The sequence below is a fragment of the Dermochelys coriacea genome, chromosome 2, assembly GCF_009764565.3.
Source record: "Dermochelys coriacea isolate rDerCor1 chromosome 2, rDerCor1.pri.v4, whole genome shotgun sequence".
Lineage (NCBI taxonomy): Eukaryota > Metazoa > Chordata > Testudines > Dermochelyidae > Dermochelys > Dermochelys coriacea.
In genome coordinates this window covers 172,365,219-172,378,164 of record NC_050069.1, presented here as the reverse complement: position 1 = coordinate 172,378,164, position 12,946 = coordinate 172,365,219, and the positions used below count along the sequence as shown (strand labels likewise).

General features: G+C 37.3%; 1 protein-coding gene across 1 annotated transcript in view; it reads left to right on the top strand.

Annotated features, from left to right (window-relative positions):
- CNTNAP2 (contactin associated protein 2) overlaps positions 1 to 12,946 on the top strand; it is a 1,664,903-nt gene that overhangs the window by 1,520,712 nt on the left and 131,245 nt on the right. The window contains exons 17-18 of the mRNA XM_038391157.1: positions 6,031 to 6,249; positions 8,215 to 8,451. Of these exons, the coding sequence (XP_038247085.1) occupies positions 6,031 to 6,249; positions 8,215 to 8,451 (456 nt within the window). The remainder of the gene's footprint in view (positions 1 to 6,030; positions 6,250 to 8,214; positions 8,452 to 12,946) is intronic.

Sequence of the window (12,946 nt, the reverse complement as noted above, 5' to 3'; positions counted from 1 at the left end):
CGCGGGATGTAAATTTTCTAAAATGTCAGCCAGCTCTGAATGCTTAGGAAGGTACTGGGTCTGATATTCCACTGCCATTTACCTTACATAATTGTTTACACCACGCAAAGTATGTGCTAGATGCTACTAACTCAGAATAGTAGCATTTTATACCCACTTTGCTCTGCCTTTGTGCAGATGCAAATGACTACACAAGATTCAAGGTACTAGAAGATCAACCTCTTTCTGTTTTGATTTTTGTACAGCCATACTGGCAAACTTAGTCATTTGGTCAAATGACAGAAGCTTTCACTAATTTGTTCAAATGACCATTTCATTTGGAAATGTAATACCCATTGATTTAGTCAATCTAATACATCAATGAGCACTGTCGAAAATTCTAGGGCTGTCAAGCGATCAAAAAAATTTATTGCAATTAATCGCATGATTAAAAAATTAATCACACTGTTAATAATAGAATACCATTTATTTAAATTTTTTGGATGTTTTCTACATTTTCAAATATGTTGATTTCAATTACAACACAGAATACAAAGTGTACAGTGCTCACTTTATATTTATATTTATTACAAGTATTTCCCTGTAAAAAAACAAAAGAAATAGTATTTTTCAATTCACCTAAAACAAGTACAGTAGTAGAATCTCTTTATCATGAAAGTTGAACTTACAAATGTAGAATTATGTACAAAAAATACTGCATTCAAAAATAAAACATTGTAAAATTTTAGAGCCTGCGGGTCCACTCAGTCTTATTTCTTGTTCAGCCAATCGCTCAGACAAATAAGTTTGTTTATATTTGCAGGAGATAATGCTGCCCACTTCTTGTTTACAATGTCTCCTGAAAGTGAGAACAGGCATTCTCATGGCACTGTTGTTGCTGGCGTTGCAAGATATTTATGTGCCAGATGCACTAAAGATTCATATGTCCCTCCATGCTTCAGCCACCGTTCCAGGGGATGTGCATCAATGCTGATAATGGGTTCTCCTCAATAACAATCCAAAGCAGTGCGGCCCGACATATGTTCATTTTCATTATCATTATAATGAGCCAGAGGCCACCAGCAGAAAGTTGATTTTCTTTTTTGATGGTTCGGATTCTGTAGTTTCTGTGTTGGACTGTTGCTCTTTTAAGACTTCTGAAAGCATGTGCCACACCTCATCCCTCTCAGATTTTGGAAGGCACTTCAGATTCTTAAAACTTGGGTCAAGTGCTGTAGCTATCTTTAGAAATCTCACACTGATACTTTCTGTGCATTTTGTGAAATCTGCAGTGAAAGTGTTCTTAAAAAGAATATGTGCTGGATTATCATCCGAGACACGAAATATATGGCAGAAGGTGGGTAAAACAGAGCAGGGTACATAGAATTCTCCCTGAAGGAGTTCAGTCACAAATTTAATTACGCTTTTTTTTTAATGAGCATCATGAGCATGAAAGCATATCCTCTGGAATGGTGGCCGAAGCATGAAGGCGCATATGAATGTTTAGCATATCTGGCACATAAATATCTTGCAGTGTCAGCAACAAACTTGCCATGGAAATGCCTGTTCTCACTTTCTGGTGACACTGTAATTAAGAAGCCAGCAGCATTATCTCCTGTAAATGTAAACAAACTTGTTTGTCTTAGTGACTGGCTGAACAAGAAATAGGACTGAGGGACTTGTAGGCTCTGAAGTTTTACATTGTTTTGTTTTTGAGTGCAATTATGTAAGAAAAAAATTTGTAAGTTGCACTTTCATGACAAAGATTGCACTACAGTACTTTTATGAGGTGAATGGAAAAATACTATTTCTTTTGTTTATCATTTTTATGGTGCAAATATTTGTAATAAAAATAATACATGCTTTGATTTCAATTACAACACAGAATACAATATATATGAAAATGTAGAAAAACATCCAAAATATTTAATAAATTTCAATTGGTATTCTGTTGTTTACCAGTGCAATTAAAACTGTGATTAATCATGATTAATTTTTTTAATCACAATTAATTTTTTGATTTAATCACCTGAGTTAACTGCGATTAATCAACAGCCCTACTATAAATGTAGCAGGAGCTAGGAGAAACAGACTGCAAAAGAAGAATTGTAAGTAGCAGTTGTGAAGATGAGCAGTGAAAACCAGGACAGATGAGCATAAAGGAAAACTGTGTGACCAAAAGATTGCAGTGTCTTTTTCCCCCCTATATGACATACATTTGAAAACCACTTTCTCTGAGCTGGCAGTCCTGTGAACACCAGCCATCTGTAAGCATCTCTTCCTCTAGTGGTAGTCTCATCATAGCAAATATAATCAAGCAGAGAACTCTAGAATGGAATTTTTCAGCAGGTACAAGCTAGAAGAATGGTGAAATAAGAGCTAAACCAGAAAGTGTTCTGGTGAAGAAAGAGACTGATTGATTCATAGATTTTAAGGCCAAAAGGGACCACTAAATCATCAAGTCTAACCTGCTTTATAACACAAGCTATGGATTTGGGGCAGGGGGGAGTAATATGACGGAGGTCTATAAAATCATAACTGGAGTGAAGAAAAATGATTAGGGAAGTGTTGTTTATCCTTTCACATAACACAAGAACTAGGGGTTACCTGACGAAATTAAGGAACAGCAGGTGTAAAACAAACAGAAGGAAGTATTTCTTCACACAATGTACAGTCAGCATGTGGAACTCATTGCCATGAGATGTTGTGAAGGCCAAAAGTATACCTGTGTTCAAAAAGAATTATATAAGTTCATGGATAATAGGTCCATCAGTGGCAATTAGCCAAGATCATTATGGATGCAACCCCATGCTTAGAGTGTCCCTAATCTTCCAACTGCCAGAAGCTGGGAATGAATGACAAGGGATGGATCACTAGAAATTGCCCTGTTCTGTTCTTTCCCTCTGAAACATCTGGCAATGGCCACAGAAGACAGGATACTGGGCTAGATGGACCATTGGTCTGACCCAGTATTGCTGTTCTTATAACTGTCACCCCAATGAATTTGACCCCAAACCATTGTGGGTTTTTGGGGAGGGAGAGTCAACTCTAGCATGTAATTTTTCAGCAGGGACAAGCTAGAGGAATGATGGGAGGGAGACTTGCTTTAAAAAAATCAGTTAATTGCTAGTCTTTTAGATATCTAAGATAAACATGTTCACCCATCCCTGTTAAAGTCCCAATACTATTTTTTTTTAGTTAGAGAGTCCTCTAACGGCTATATACACTAGGATGTGGAGTCAGAAATTTATTAAAACAGATAAATAATGTTGCTTATCTATGAGAACCAATAGTAGAAGTTGCTTGTAGGAGTTACTAAGATGCAGCCTGTGAGCAATTTTATCCACTCTTTAAGAAGCACGTATTGATATACTTCATCTTTTCTTAGGCCAGCAAACTGGCATACAGATTTACTCTCCAATATTTTATGAGAGGCCTATGTTAAATTTATTTTCGGGATATGTCAGTGTAATCCAGGGATGCTATACATTTCTGGTGCTTCTTTCCCTTTCACACTCAACAAAAATCTTTGATGAGAAGTACATTGTTTTGAGATGTTTACTCTTTTCCCTCTCGAGTTACAAGGTAAAATATTAAAAATTTAACACTAACCAGTATGAATTTTATTCCTGCATATTTATGCTTTAAAGTCACAGTTAATATTTTCCTCCAATTAGTATGAATTTCCTTGTGTTTAAATACGATTATCACAGAGAAGAAACCTTTCAGGCTGCTACGCAGACCTTGATCTTCAACCATGATTAAAGCTGAGCTGTGCAAGTCTGGTCGTTATGGTTGAAATGTCTTCATCTCTTCCTACCCAACCTCTCTCTCTCTTTCTCCCCTTCTATTTGCAATTATCTCTTTTAAAAAATGACAGCTGCCTTCAACCAGAAGACTGAGAGCAAATGAGTCTCTTTCAGAGACTTTTAAAGTAGACTCAAAAAGAAAAGGAGTACTTGTGGCACCTTAGAGATTAACAAATTTATTTGAGCATAAGCTTTCGTGAGCTACAGCTCACTTCATCGGATGCATCTGATGAAGGTGAGCTGTAGCTCACGAAAGCTTACGCTCAAATAAATTTCTTAGTCTCTAAGGTGCCACAAGTACTCCTTTTCTTTTTGCGAATACAGACTAACACGGCTGATACTCTGAAAAGTAGACTCAGTGACTGAATACTAGATGGGGTTTCACAAAGGCACCCACTGGCAATGTCAAAAATGCCATCAAGTGGCTGAGAATGAAATGAACACTCTGTGTAGCAGTTCTCACTCTTATAGCCTTGCAGACAGCCCGCTTTTGGAAGCAATTAAAGGAGTTGGAGACAGACAGTGTGCAGAGATATGAAGTGTTTTTTTCAGAGCAGCACAGTGGAGACAAAGTCACCACTCTTCAGGGCAGGCTGCAATGCTTCCTGTATGCTAATGACTATATAGATTTGGTTCTAGTTTCTAATTTGCCCTAACCTTATATCCCAAACCCCCAGAAGCTTGAAGACTTCACCACATCAGAGTAAAACATTTTTACTAATCTCTGTAGCCAAGTCCTGAGCAAACAAAGGCAAACTGATTGAGCTGAGGGGCCATGAGAGGTGGTCACTTCAAAAGAGGAAATAGTATTGCAGGTAGCTGAGAATGATGGATATTTCACTACCTAAACACCTGTATAATTCTCCTTCAAAACTTATCTCTTTCCATAAAAGGGGGTGGGGAGGGACAAAAATAAGTAAGATATTTGCAGCAAATTTTGTTTAAAAAAGCATTCATGATTATGAAAAATGCTTATTCATGAGATATCTTTTTTGGGATGTGGTACAAAAACAAAAATGACTGCAGTTTGATTCAGCCTTGCAAAAAGCACCATGAAAATGTACTAGCCTGGGCACAAAAAGTATTTGTTCTCCTTTTAGTCGGCTGATAGGTAATAATGATTATTTTACTAGCCCATCAAAAGGAATTTCCCTGTCTGGGAGTAAAGTTTTGCAAGACAGGCTGGAAGTGAATTATGCACAACATGAGAGGCACAACTGTACTAGATCCCTTTATAGCCCTATCGTGCATACGAATTATCTTAAAAGGATGACACAGCTGCCAGAAGTTGCTTTCCATGGATTCTTTTATACCTAAAAAAAATGAAATAGACTGAAAACCCAGTTGTCTCTACATCTAGGTTAAATCCTCCTTTGTGAATACTATCAGTAGCAATCTATTTTCTGATAATTCTTTGAACTGGTTTTCTGCCATTGTATAATAATTTTACAGTAAAAAGGGAACCTAGATGAATCATAGCAGGCAATTTGAGATTATGTTTCTCATCAAAAGTGATCTATTCCTCATTAATCACTTTGCCCTCCTTAGTAATAAGTGTCAATCGTGTGCTTTGCTGAGCAACACCAGATGGAAAAGTCCTACCAAGTATAATAGAAATTTATAAAGTCTCTGTACATTTTTGGACCATCCAATATAATTTAATCCGCCTAAGAATTCTGTAGGGTAATTTAAAAAACTCCTGGCCATCATTCATTACTACCATCTATAAATATATATTAGGTTTAGTTGAAAAATTGCCATCAAAACATTTTTCCGTGGAAAATTAGGCTTTCAGCTAAACAATTTTTGGTGGAAACTCTCTTTCTTCTAAAAAAAATAATTTTTACTTGGAAAACTGAAACCCAGAAACAGCTATTTTTCTTTGATGAAAAGTTTGAATTTCCTGCTGAAAATGTCAACACAAACACTATTTTTTCCTTTATGTACAAATTTTCTATCAAAAAAAACATTATTTAACCGGCTCTAATATTTATACAGTAATTTTGATGGAACCCGGTTAATTTTCTGTAGAACCAGATTTGTTTAATTTGTTTAAATTCCATAGGAATGTTTCATAATGGCCTCCTGAGAAGTGCTAAGCACTATCAGCTTCTATTGAAGTCAGGGGATTTGAATGCATTCAGGATTTTACAGGACGAGTCCCCAGGTGGCTTCCTGAGTAATAGATATAAACAATCGTACTTTGAACCTTTGATGGATTTTCTCCCCTCTGGTATTTCAGCTGCTATTGAAGTGTCCTTTTCATTTGATGTTGGAAATGGCCCAGTGGAGATCATTGTCATATCCCCCAACCCACTCAATGATGACCAATGGCATCGAGTCATCGCTGAGAGAAATGTCAAGCAGGCCAGTCTGCGGGTGGACCAACTGCCACAGGAGATCCGGAAGGCACCAACGGAAGGCCACACACGATTGGAACTGTATAGCCAGTTATATGTTGGTAAGTAGCAGAAGAAATAACAGGCCCCAATGGTTAGTTACTCCATTCCAGCCACATCACATTGGTGGCAGTTACAGTAATATATCAGGCTTCTTTCCAGAAGCACTTAATGATGATAGGGTACAGAATGAAAAGCAATGCAGGTTATAGAAGGAAGGTGACCCAGTTTAGAGAAACAAGTACTGCTGTGGTACCCTAGTATCATTGCTCCTTCCTTATTTGTAGCTCAAGCCTCAGGCAGGCAAGCACCCTTTTTCCAGATATTTTTTTCCAAAGGATCTCCTACCTTGCTATTCAGCCAGGAACTGAAAGAGGCCTGGGAACGCCATGCAGGGAAGGAAGCTTATAGTAGTACTGTTTAGCTGGCATCTCTCTGATATGAATAGCAACTCCACCCTACCTAGATTTGATCTCCCCTCCCTCATTTACTGTATTCACCCTCCAGTCTGACACCCCATCACCCACCTTTTGCTTTTGAATTTTAATAGTATTGTACCATATAACAAATACACATTTCACTGTTTGCCTACCCACTTTCAAATGTTGCTAGCCTTCACTGCATTTTGGGTACCAAAAGGCTGCTATTCCAGCAAGATTCATGCTTCTTTAGCTCTTGGGGCTTCACAATGCAGACATGGTGAGTTTCATGAGGTAGGACTAGGTTTGCATGAAATGATGAGCAAAGAAGCACTTTCCTACCTCTCTAAAAAAATTCTTTACCTTATTTCCTTACATCTTAGTGAAAGCTCAACAACAGAAGTGAATTAAAATGATGTACAGAACCTTCAGTACCTTGGTAAATATGATCTTGTCAGTGGAATAGAAACAGCCATCTGTGTCCCCGTTGTACAGTCATTATTCACAACCTCAGTCTCTTCTTTAACATTTTTGGTATTGTTAAAGATTATCTGAAATAAAAAGTCTGTTGCTGCATAAATGGAACTATAAATAGGCTTGGCAGAATTCAATTTTTATTTTCTTATCATTACAACTGATCATGTTTATTTTCATCATTTTTTCAGATTTTTATCTATTTAAATTTTCACAGTTGTGGGCAGTTATGGCAAGGGTCAGAATAAGCAGGGATTCAGATAATAATTAGGCAATAGACATTGAGATTCAAAAATGTCTGTCCTACGTGGTACATTACAAATCTTTAGAGGTGTTCATTGTTTGACTGTATTACCAAAATTGAATGTCTGTGATTGCACTATTTTTTCTCTCTGAATCATAACCAGGGTCAACTCTACTAGTGCCATAAATCTGAATTTCACAATAGCATATTGAAGGAACTTAAGGTTGAACGTGGGCCTGAACTACTGAGTTCTAACACTGGCTTTCTGTTAGCAACTTGCCATGTATGCTTGGGAAAGGCACTTAGGCCCACATTTTCAGATTTGATCGCTCTACTTTGGACATGTAAAATCTATATCTAGACAACTAAATAAGTAGCCTGATTTTCAGAGATGATTGAGCATCTGTGCCTCCTATTGCAGTTTGAAAGTGTAGGCCTAAACCTCTCTCCCAATTTCCCAAACTTTGCTTTAAAAAATGTAATACTATGTAAGAGATTATCGTCATTATTATTACTATGTATTATCATCAACCTACAGGAAAATGTTGCAATCCAAAATGTTTTCAAGCATAAAACCTATTATTACCCCAGACACGATCTTTAAAAATATATAGGAAAAAGAAGAAATTAAGTCTCCCAGTCAAGAGACTGAGGGCCAGATCCTCCGCTAATGGAACTATACCTCTTATGCCATCTGAGAATGCGACTGAAAGCTTAGACTTACTGCAATTTGATTGCATAATGAAAAATGAATTAATATTTTAGGCTTTTAAAAGACATCCCAACCTACAATATGACCAGCTGTAGTTGGCAGCTCAGTGGGTTATTTGATATACAGCAGCAATAACGCAGTTTAACTCTAGAGTCATTATTTTTGCATTATCTCTCAGGTGCTGCAGGTGGACAGAGAGGATTTCTGGGTTGCATTCGCTCTTTAAGAATGAATGGGGTGACTCTAGACTTGGAAGAGAGAGCAAAGGTCACACTGGGGGTGAAACCTGGTTGCTCTGGCCACTGCACCAGCTATGGAATGTACTGTGAGAACGGAGGGAAATGTGTTGAGAAATACAATGGCTACTCCTGTGACTGTTCCAAAACTGCATATGATGGACCATTTTGCATAAAAGGTAAATATCTAAATGTGGAAGTCAAACCAACTAAGCAAAACAGAATCACAAATTAATTGTTCAAATGACAAGTGCATCCCTTAATATTCCTTACAAACCTATCACATTCACAGGGATCTGTTCTACCACTGATATATGGTGGATTTACTGCACATCTCACATTAATGGTAATAAGAAAAGGAGTACTTGTGGCACCTTAGAGACTAACAAATTTATTAGAGCATAAGCTTTCGTGAGCTTCAGCTCACTTCATCGGATGCAAGTGTGCTGTAGCTCACGAAAGCTTATGCTCTAATAAATTTGTTAGTCTCTAAGGTGCCACAAGTACTCCTTTTCTTTTTGCGAATACAGACTAACACGGCTGCTACTCTGAAACCTGTCATTAATGGTAATGTGCATTTCCTATTTAAATCCAATAACACATGGAAGAAAAGAACTTCAGGATTGTCTGTACTCTTCTCAGCAGCGTCAGGTGTTATCCTGAGCTGCTGAGTAATAAATTCCTATTAACACAGATAATGTTTATTAGTTCAAACAAAAACTGAACTTTTCTAATACTCAGAGGGATTTAGATACAGGGTATTGGTTGTAACTTTTACAGATCAAGGGGCCAGTGTCTGAATACAATCTCTCAAATTTTTGTTGTCTGGATCCAGGAGTTTGGTTGAAATTCCTCTGGGTTAGAGATTGAGTGTCCCAGGTTAAGGGGAGATTTATAGTTACAGTAAAGCAGTAGGACATTTTGACTAATAAAGCACTGATGATATATCCATTTCATTCATTTGAAATGGCTAAGATACTAAGTAAATCCTGAAAACCGAGGTTTATAATGAATCACTTTAATATCAGAGGAATTTCCATTATGTTGAAATACCTACCAACCATTTAAAAAACAAACAACAAAAAAACCAAAAAAGTCCAAAACGCTGCAAGAAAGTTGGGGATGAAACTCCAAGTTTGTTTTTATTTTTGTTTGTGTATTTTGATTGGAAATGATAATGGCAAAACTAAATAGTGTTGGGAAATCTTGTTTTCCAAATCAGCGCATTTTTTAAATTTGATAGGCATCCATTTGTTTACATAATGTTTCATGAGATAGTCCTATATTCTTTTGCAACCCACTGCTGAAGATTTGATCACATTTCCATGAGGTGCTAATCTCTCTGAATAGCCCTCTTTCGCAATGTGTGTCTTATAAATATCTAAAATCATCCAATCTATTGCCTCTCCTAATTCTTTCTAGAAGCTGCCTCGTGTGGTGCTAAGTCTGTGATTTCAACTGAGATCATTTATTCATTACTCTTCTCAATGGTTTTTGTGGTTCTAAGGAACCTTTGGTGTCATAAATTGTCTATCACAGTGTTCTGCCTTTAAATTACCCACCTTACCAGCAATCCTGCAGGCAAGTCTATTCACCAGACATCACTCTGCCCTTAAGCAGTTCATCATGTCCATAGGGGATAACTACTATCCTTTAAAAGAAAAGGAGTACTTGTGGCACCTTAGAGACTAACAAATTTATTAGAGCATAAGCTTTCGTGAGCTACAGCTCACTTCATCGGATGCATTTCCACTACTACTATCCTTTGACATTCAGTTTCCCACCTCCTTCACAACTACTCTTTTTTTTTTTTAAGGCAGGCCTCAGGCAGTAGAGTTTGTGCTTTCTATTCCCCTTCTCTTCCAGCCATGAATGAATGGAGATTATAGCAGTAAAGGCCAGCCCCAGGATCTCTTTATGCACTCCCTGGTTATGGGTTGAATTCCCTCCTCCCCAATGCTTTAGCCCATATCTATCCTCACTTTATTCTATCCTACACAACAAATCATGCATCTTGGCAGGGGTTAGACTAGATGGCCTTTGCAGTCCCCTTCTAACCCAACGGTTCTATCATGCTATCATATTGTTACCCACTTTTTAATCCGGCGGGTAGCCAACATTCGGGATCTTGTGTGTTGTTTCCAATAAGAGGAGAAATTGATGATGGAGTCAAGTGTTTCTTCCAAGTGCAATCCTGTTTATTTACAAAGAATGTATAGAGTACTGTTTCCCTGAACAAAGCAGGAATCAAACAGCAAGAGACCATTTCTTTGCTGACAGCTTCAACCACCTTTCAGCCAACACTCGGCCCAAAATCTCTCTTCAAAGTTATGTCTGCACTGTGCAGTGAGCTCAGGTGCCTGGTACCTGGATCTGAGCACATGGGTTAACATTCCCACAACAAAATGCTACCCCCATTACTGTGTCCTCACTGTTTCTTCACTTGTCCATGTGTGGCTGGGGGCATATCCCATGGCTCTGTATGCTGGGATGCTCCAGGATTCTATCACAATCAATTCTGAGTGGTAGAGTGCATTTAGAACTAATCCAGTAGAGAGAGAGTTATCCTTAGAGTGTGTCCTTTTGAGACAAAACTGAGGTAATTTTAACAATGTCAGTCTTTCAAAGTTTATATGTATTGACTCAGAAAATAGTCACTGTCACATTCCAGTGAACTTACTTTTTAGAAAAAAGAAAAGGAGTACTTGTGGCACCTTAGAGACTAACGAATTTATTTGAGCATAAGCTTTCATGAGCTACAGCTCACTTCATCAGATGCATTTGTTAGTCTCTAAGGTGCTACAAGTACTCCTTTTATTTTTGTGGATACAGACTAACATGGCTGCTACTCTGAAAACTTACTTTTTAGAGGTATTCTTTTTCCAAAACTTGTCATGTTTTTTTCTGTTTCTTTTAGGGATGGGCCAACTGCAGAGTGACTGAAAACCAGCCCACAGCTTCAGTCAAAACTAGAGCTAAACAAAATATTTTCTTCCTGACTTTAGACACAACATAAAATAGAAATGTCATAAGAGAAGTTATATGGTGCCTGTTACAATGGAGCTCTCTCCTTCTTGGTTTGTCCATAGGCACTACCATAACAAAAGCAAGAACAACAGAGTTATTGTTATTGTTCTTACCTTGGTATTTCTGACCTGACCAAAACCATGGAGTATTTGAAATAATATTTTATGTTTATACAGCTCTTTGGATCTTTGGATGTCAAATTATTTTAAAAAGTTAGAAGATATTTTTTCCATTTTATAGATGAGGGAATTGAGGAATCCAGAGTTTAATACAGAGGTCAATTTAAGGGCCTCTGATTTTGGGTGCCTCAACTTTTGGATGTCCAGATTTAAATATCTAAGGCATAATTTTCAGAGCTACCGCAGTTCCCATTTAATTCAATTGGAGTTATGCATGCTCAGAACCTCAGAAAGTCAAGGTTTGGGTATCCAAAGGTGGGCACCCAAAATCAAAAGCAATTTTTTGAAAATGTAGACCTAAATGATTTGCTCAAGGTACACAGTGAGTGAGTCACTGACAAAGTTGGGAATAAAACCCAGAACTCCAGACTTTCTGTTCCCTGCTCTGGACACAGGATCTGTTTTAGGGAAATTTTCAGCAACTTTTATAGATCAGCCTAGTTCCAATTAGCTGCAGATTTTGTAACTTGACCAATTTCCTTTTCTGTTAGTGCTGAAATCTGACGTATCTGTGTGGAAAAGCAGGCATCTCTTCCCTCCAAACATAATTCAATGTTTGTGACCTCACGATGGTTCTTCATAAAAGCTACCAGGTGGCATCAAAAGCAAACAGTTAAAGGATAATGTAGGCACAAAACAGATAGCTTTGGAAATGTTCCATGAACAAAAGAACAGTAAAAATCCTGAAGCAATGCTGAAAATAAGGTCTCTAAAACACTTCAGTTTCGGCCCATTGAGTTTTACGTTGTAAATTTAACTTGAAATATGCCTTGTAAATCCAGGGAAACACTGGAACATCTTGTAAATATTGCTAAATTCCCCAGGTTTCAAATAAACTGGCTTCTACTTTTGTTTCTAATGACACCTCATGGAGTCTTCTACCATACGCTCCTTTTCCATGAAATAGGGCTTGGTTGTCAATGGATGCTAGGAGAAAATACAAAATTAGTACATGACAATGAAATAAGCTTTTGGCAGAATTATTTAATGTATTGCATAATGTTTGCTGGAGTGTAGTAGTGGCTCTTTTATACCTCGCAGCTATTCAGCCACATCTCATTACTGTCAAAATATTATACCTAAGTAACATTTTAAATATAGCTGGTTGAAAATACCAACATATGGAATTTTCACTACATTTTTCATAAACATTTTGAATTATGACTTCCCTCCTTAAAAAAAAAGGATGAAATATTCATGAAAATTGTCATGAAAAGTATATCCCTTTGTTCAAGCAGCTCTAATTTTTAATGCTAGGGCTATTTTGAATATCACCGTATCATTTTTGCTTTTAAGTTCACATGTAGGTGAATCTTGTGATCTTTTGCTTAATTATTTTTTGCATGGATAAGCAAGTGACAATTGTACAAGTATTTTATAAATGATTTGACAGTCACATCAGGGCCTGACGTACCTTGTTGTTGTTAAAAAGCACCAGTTACACATTGTGATATGTTTTCTTTTTATG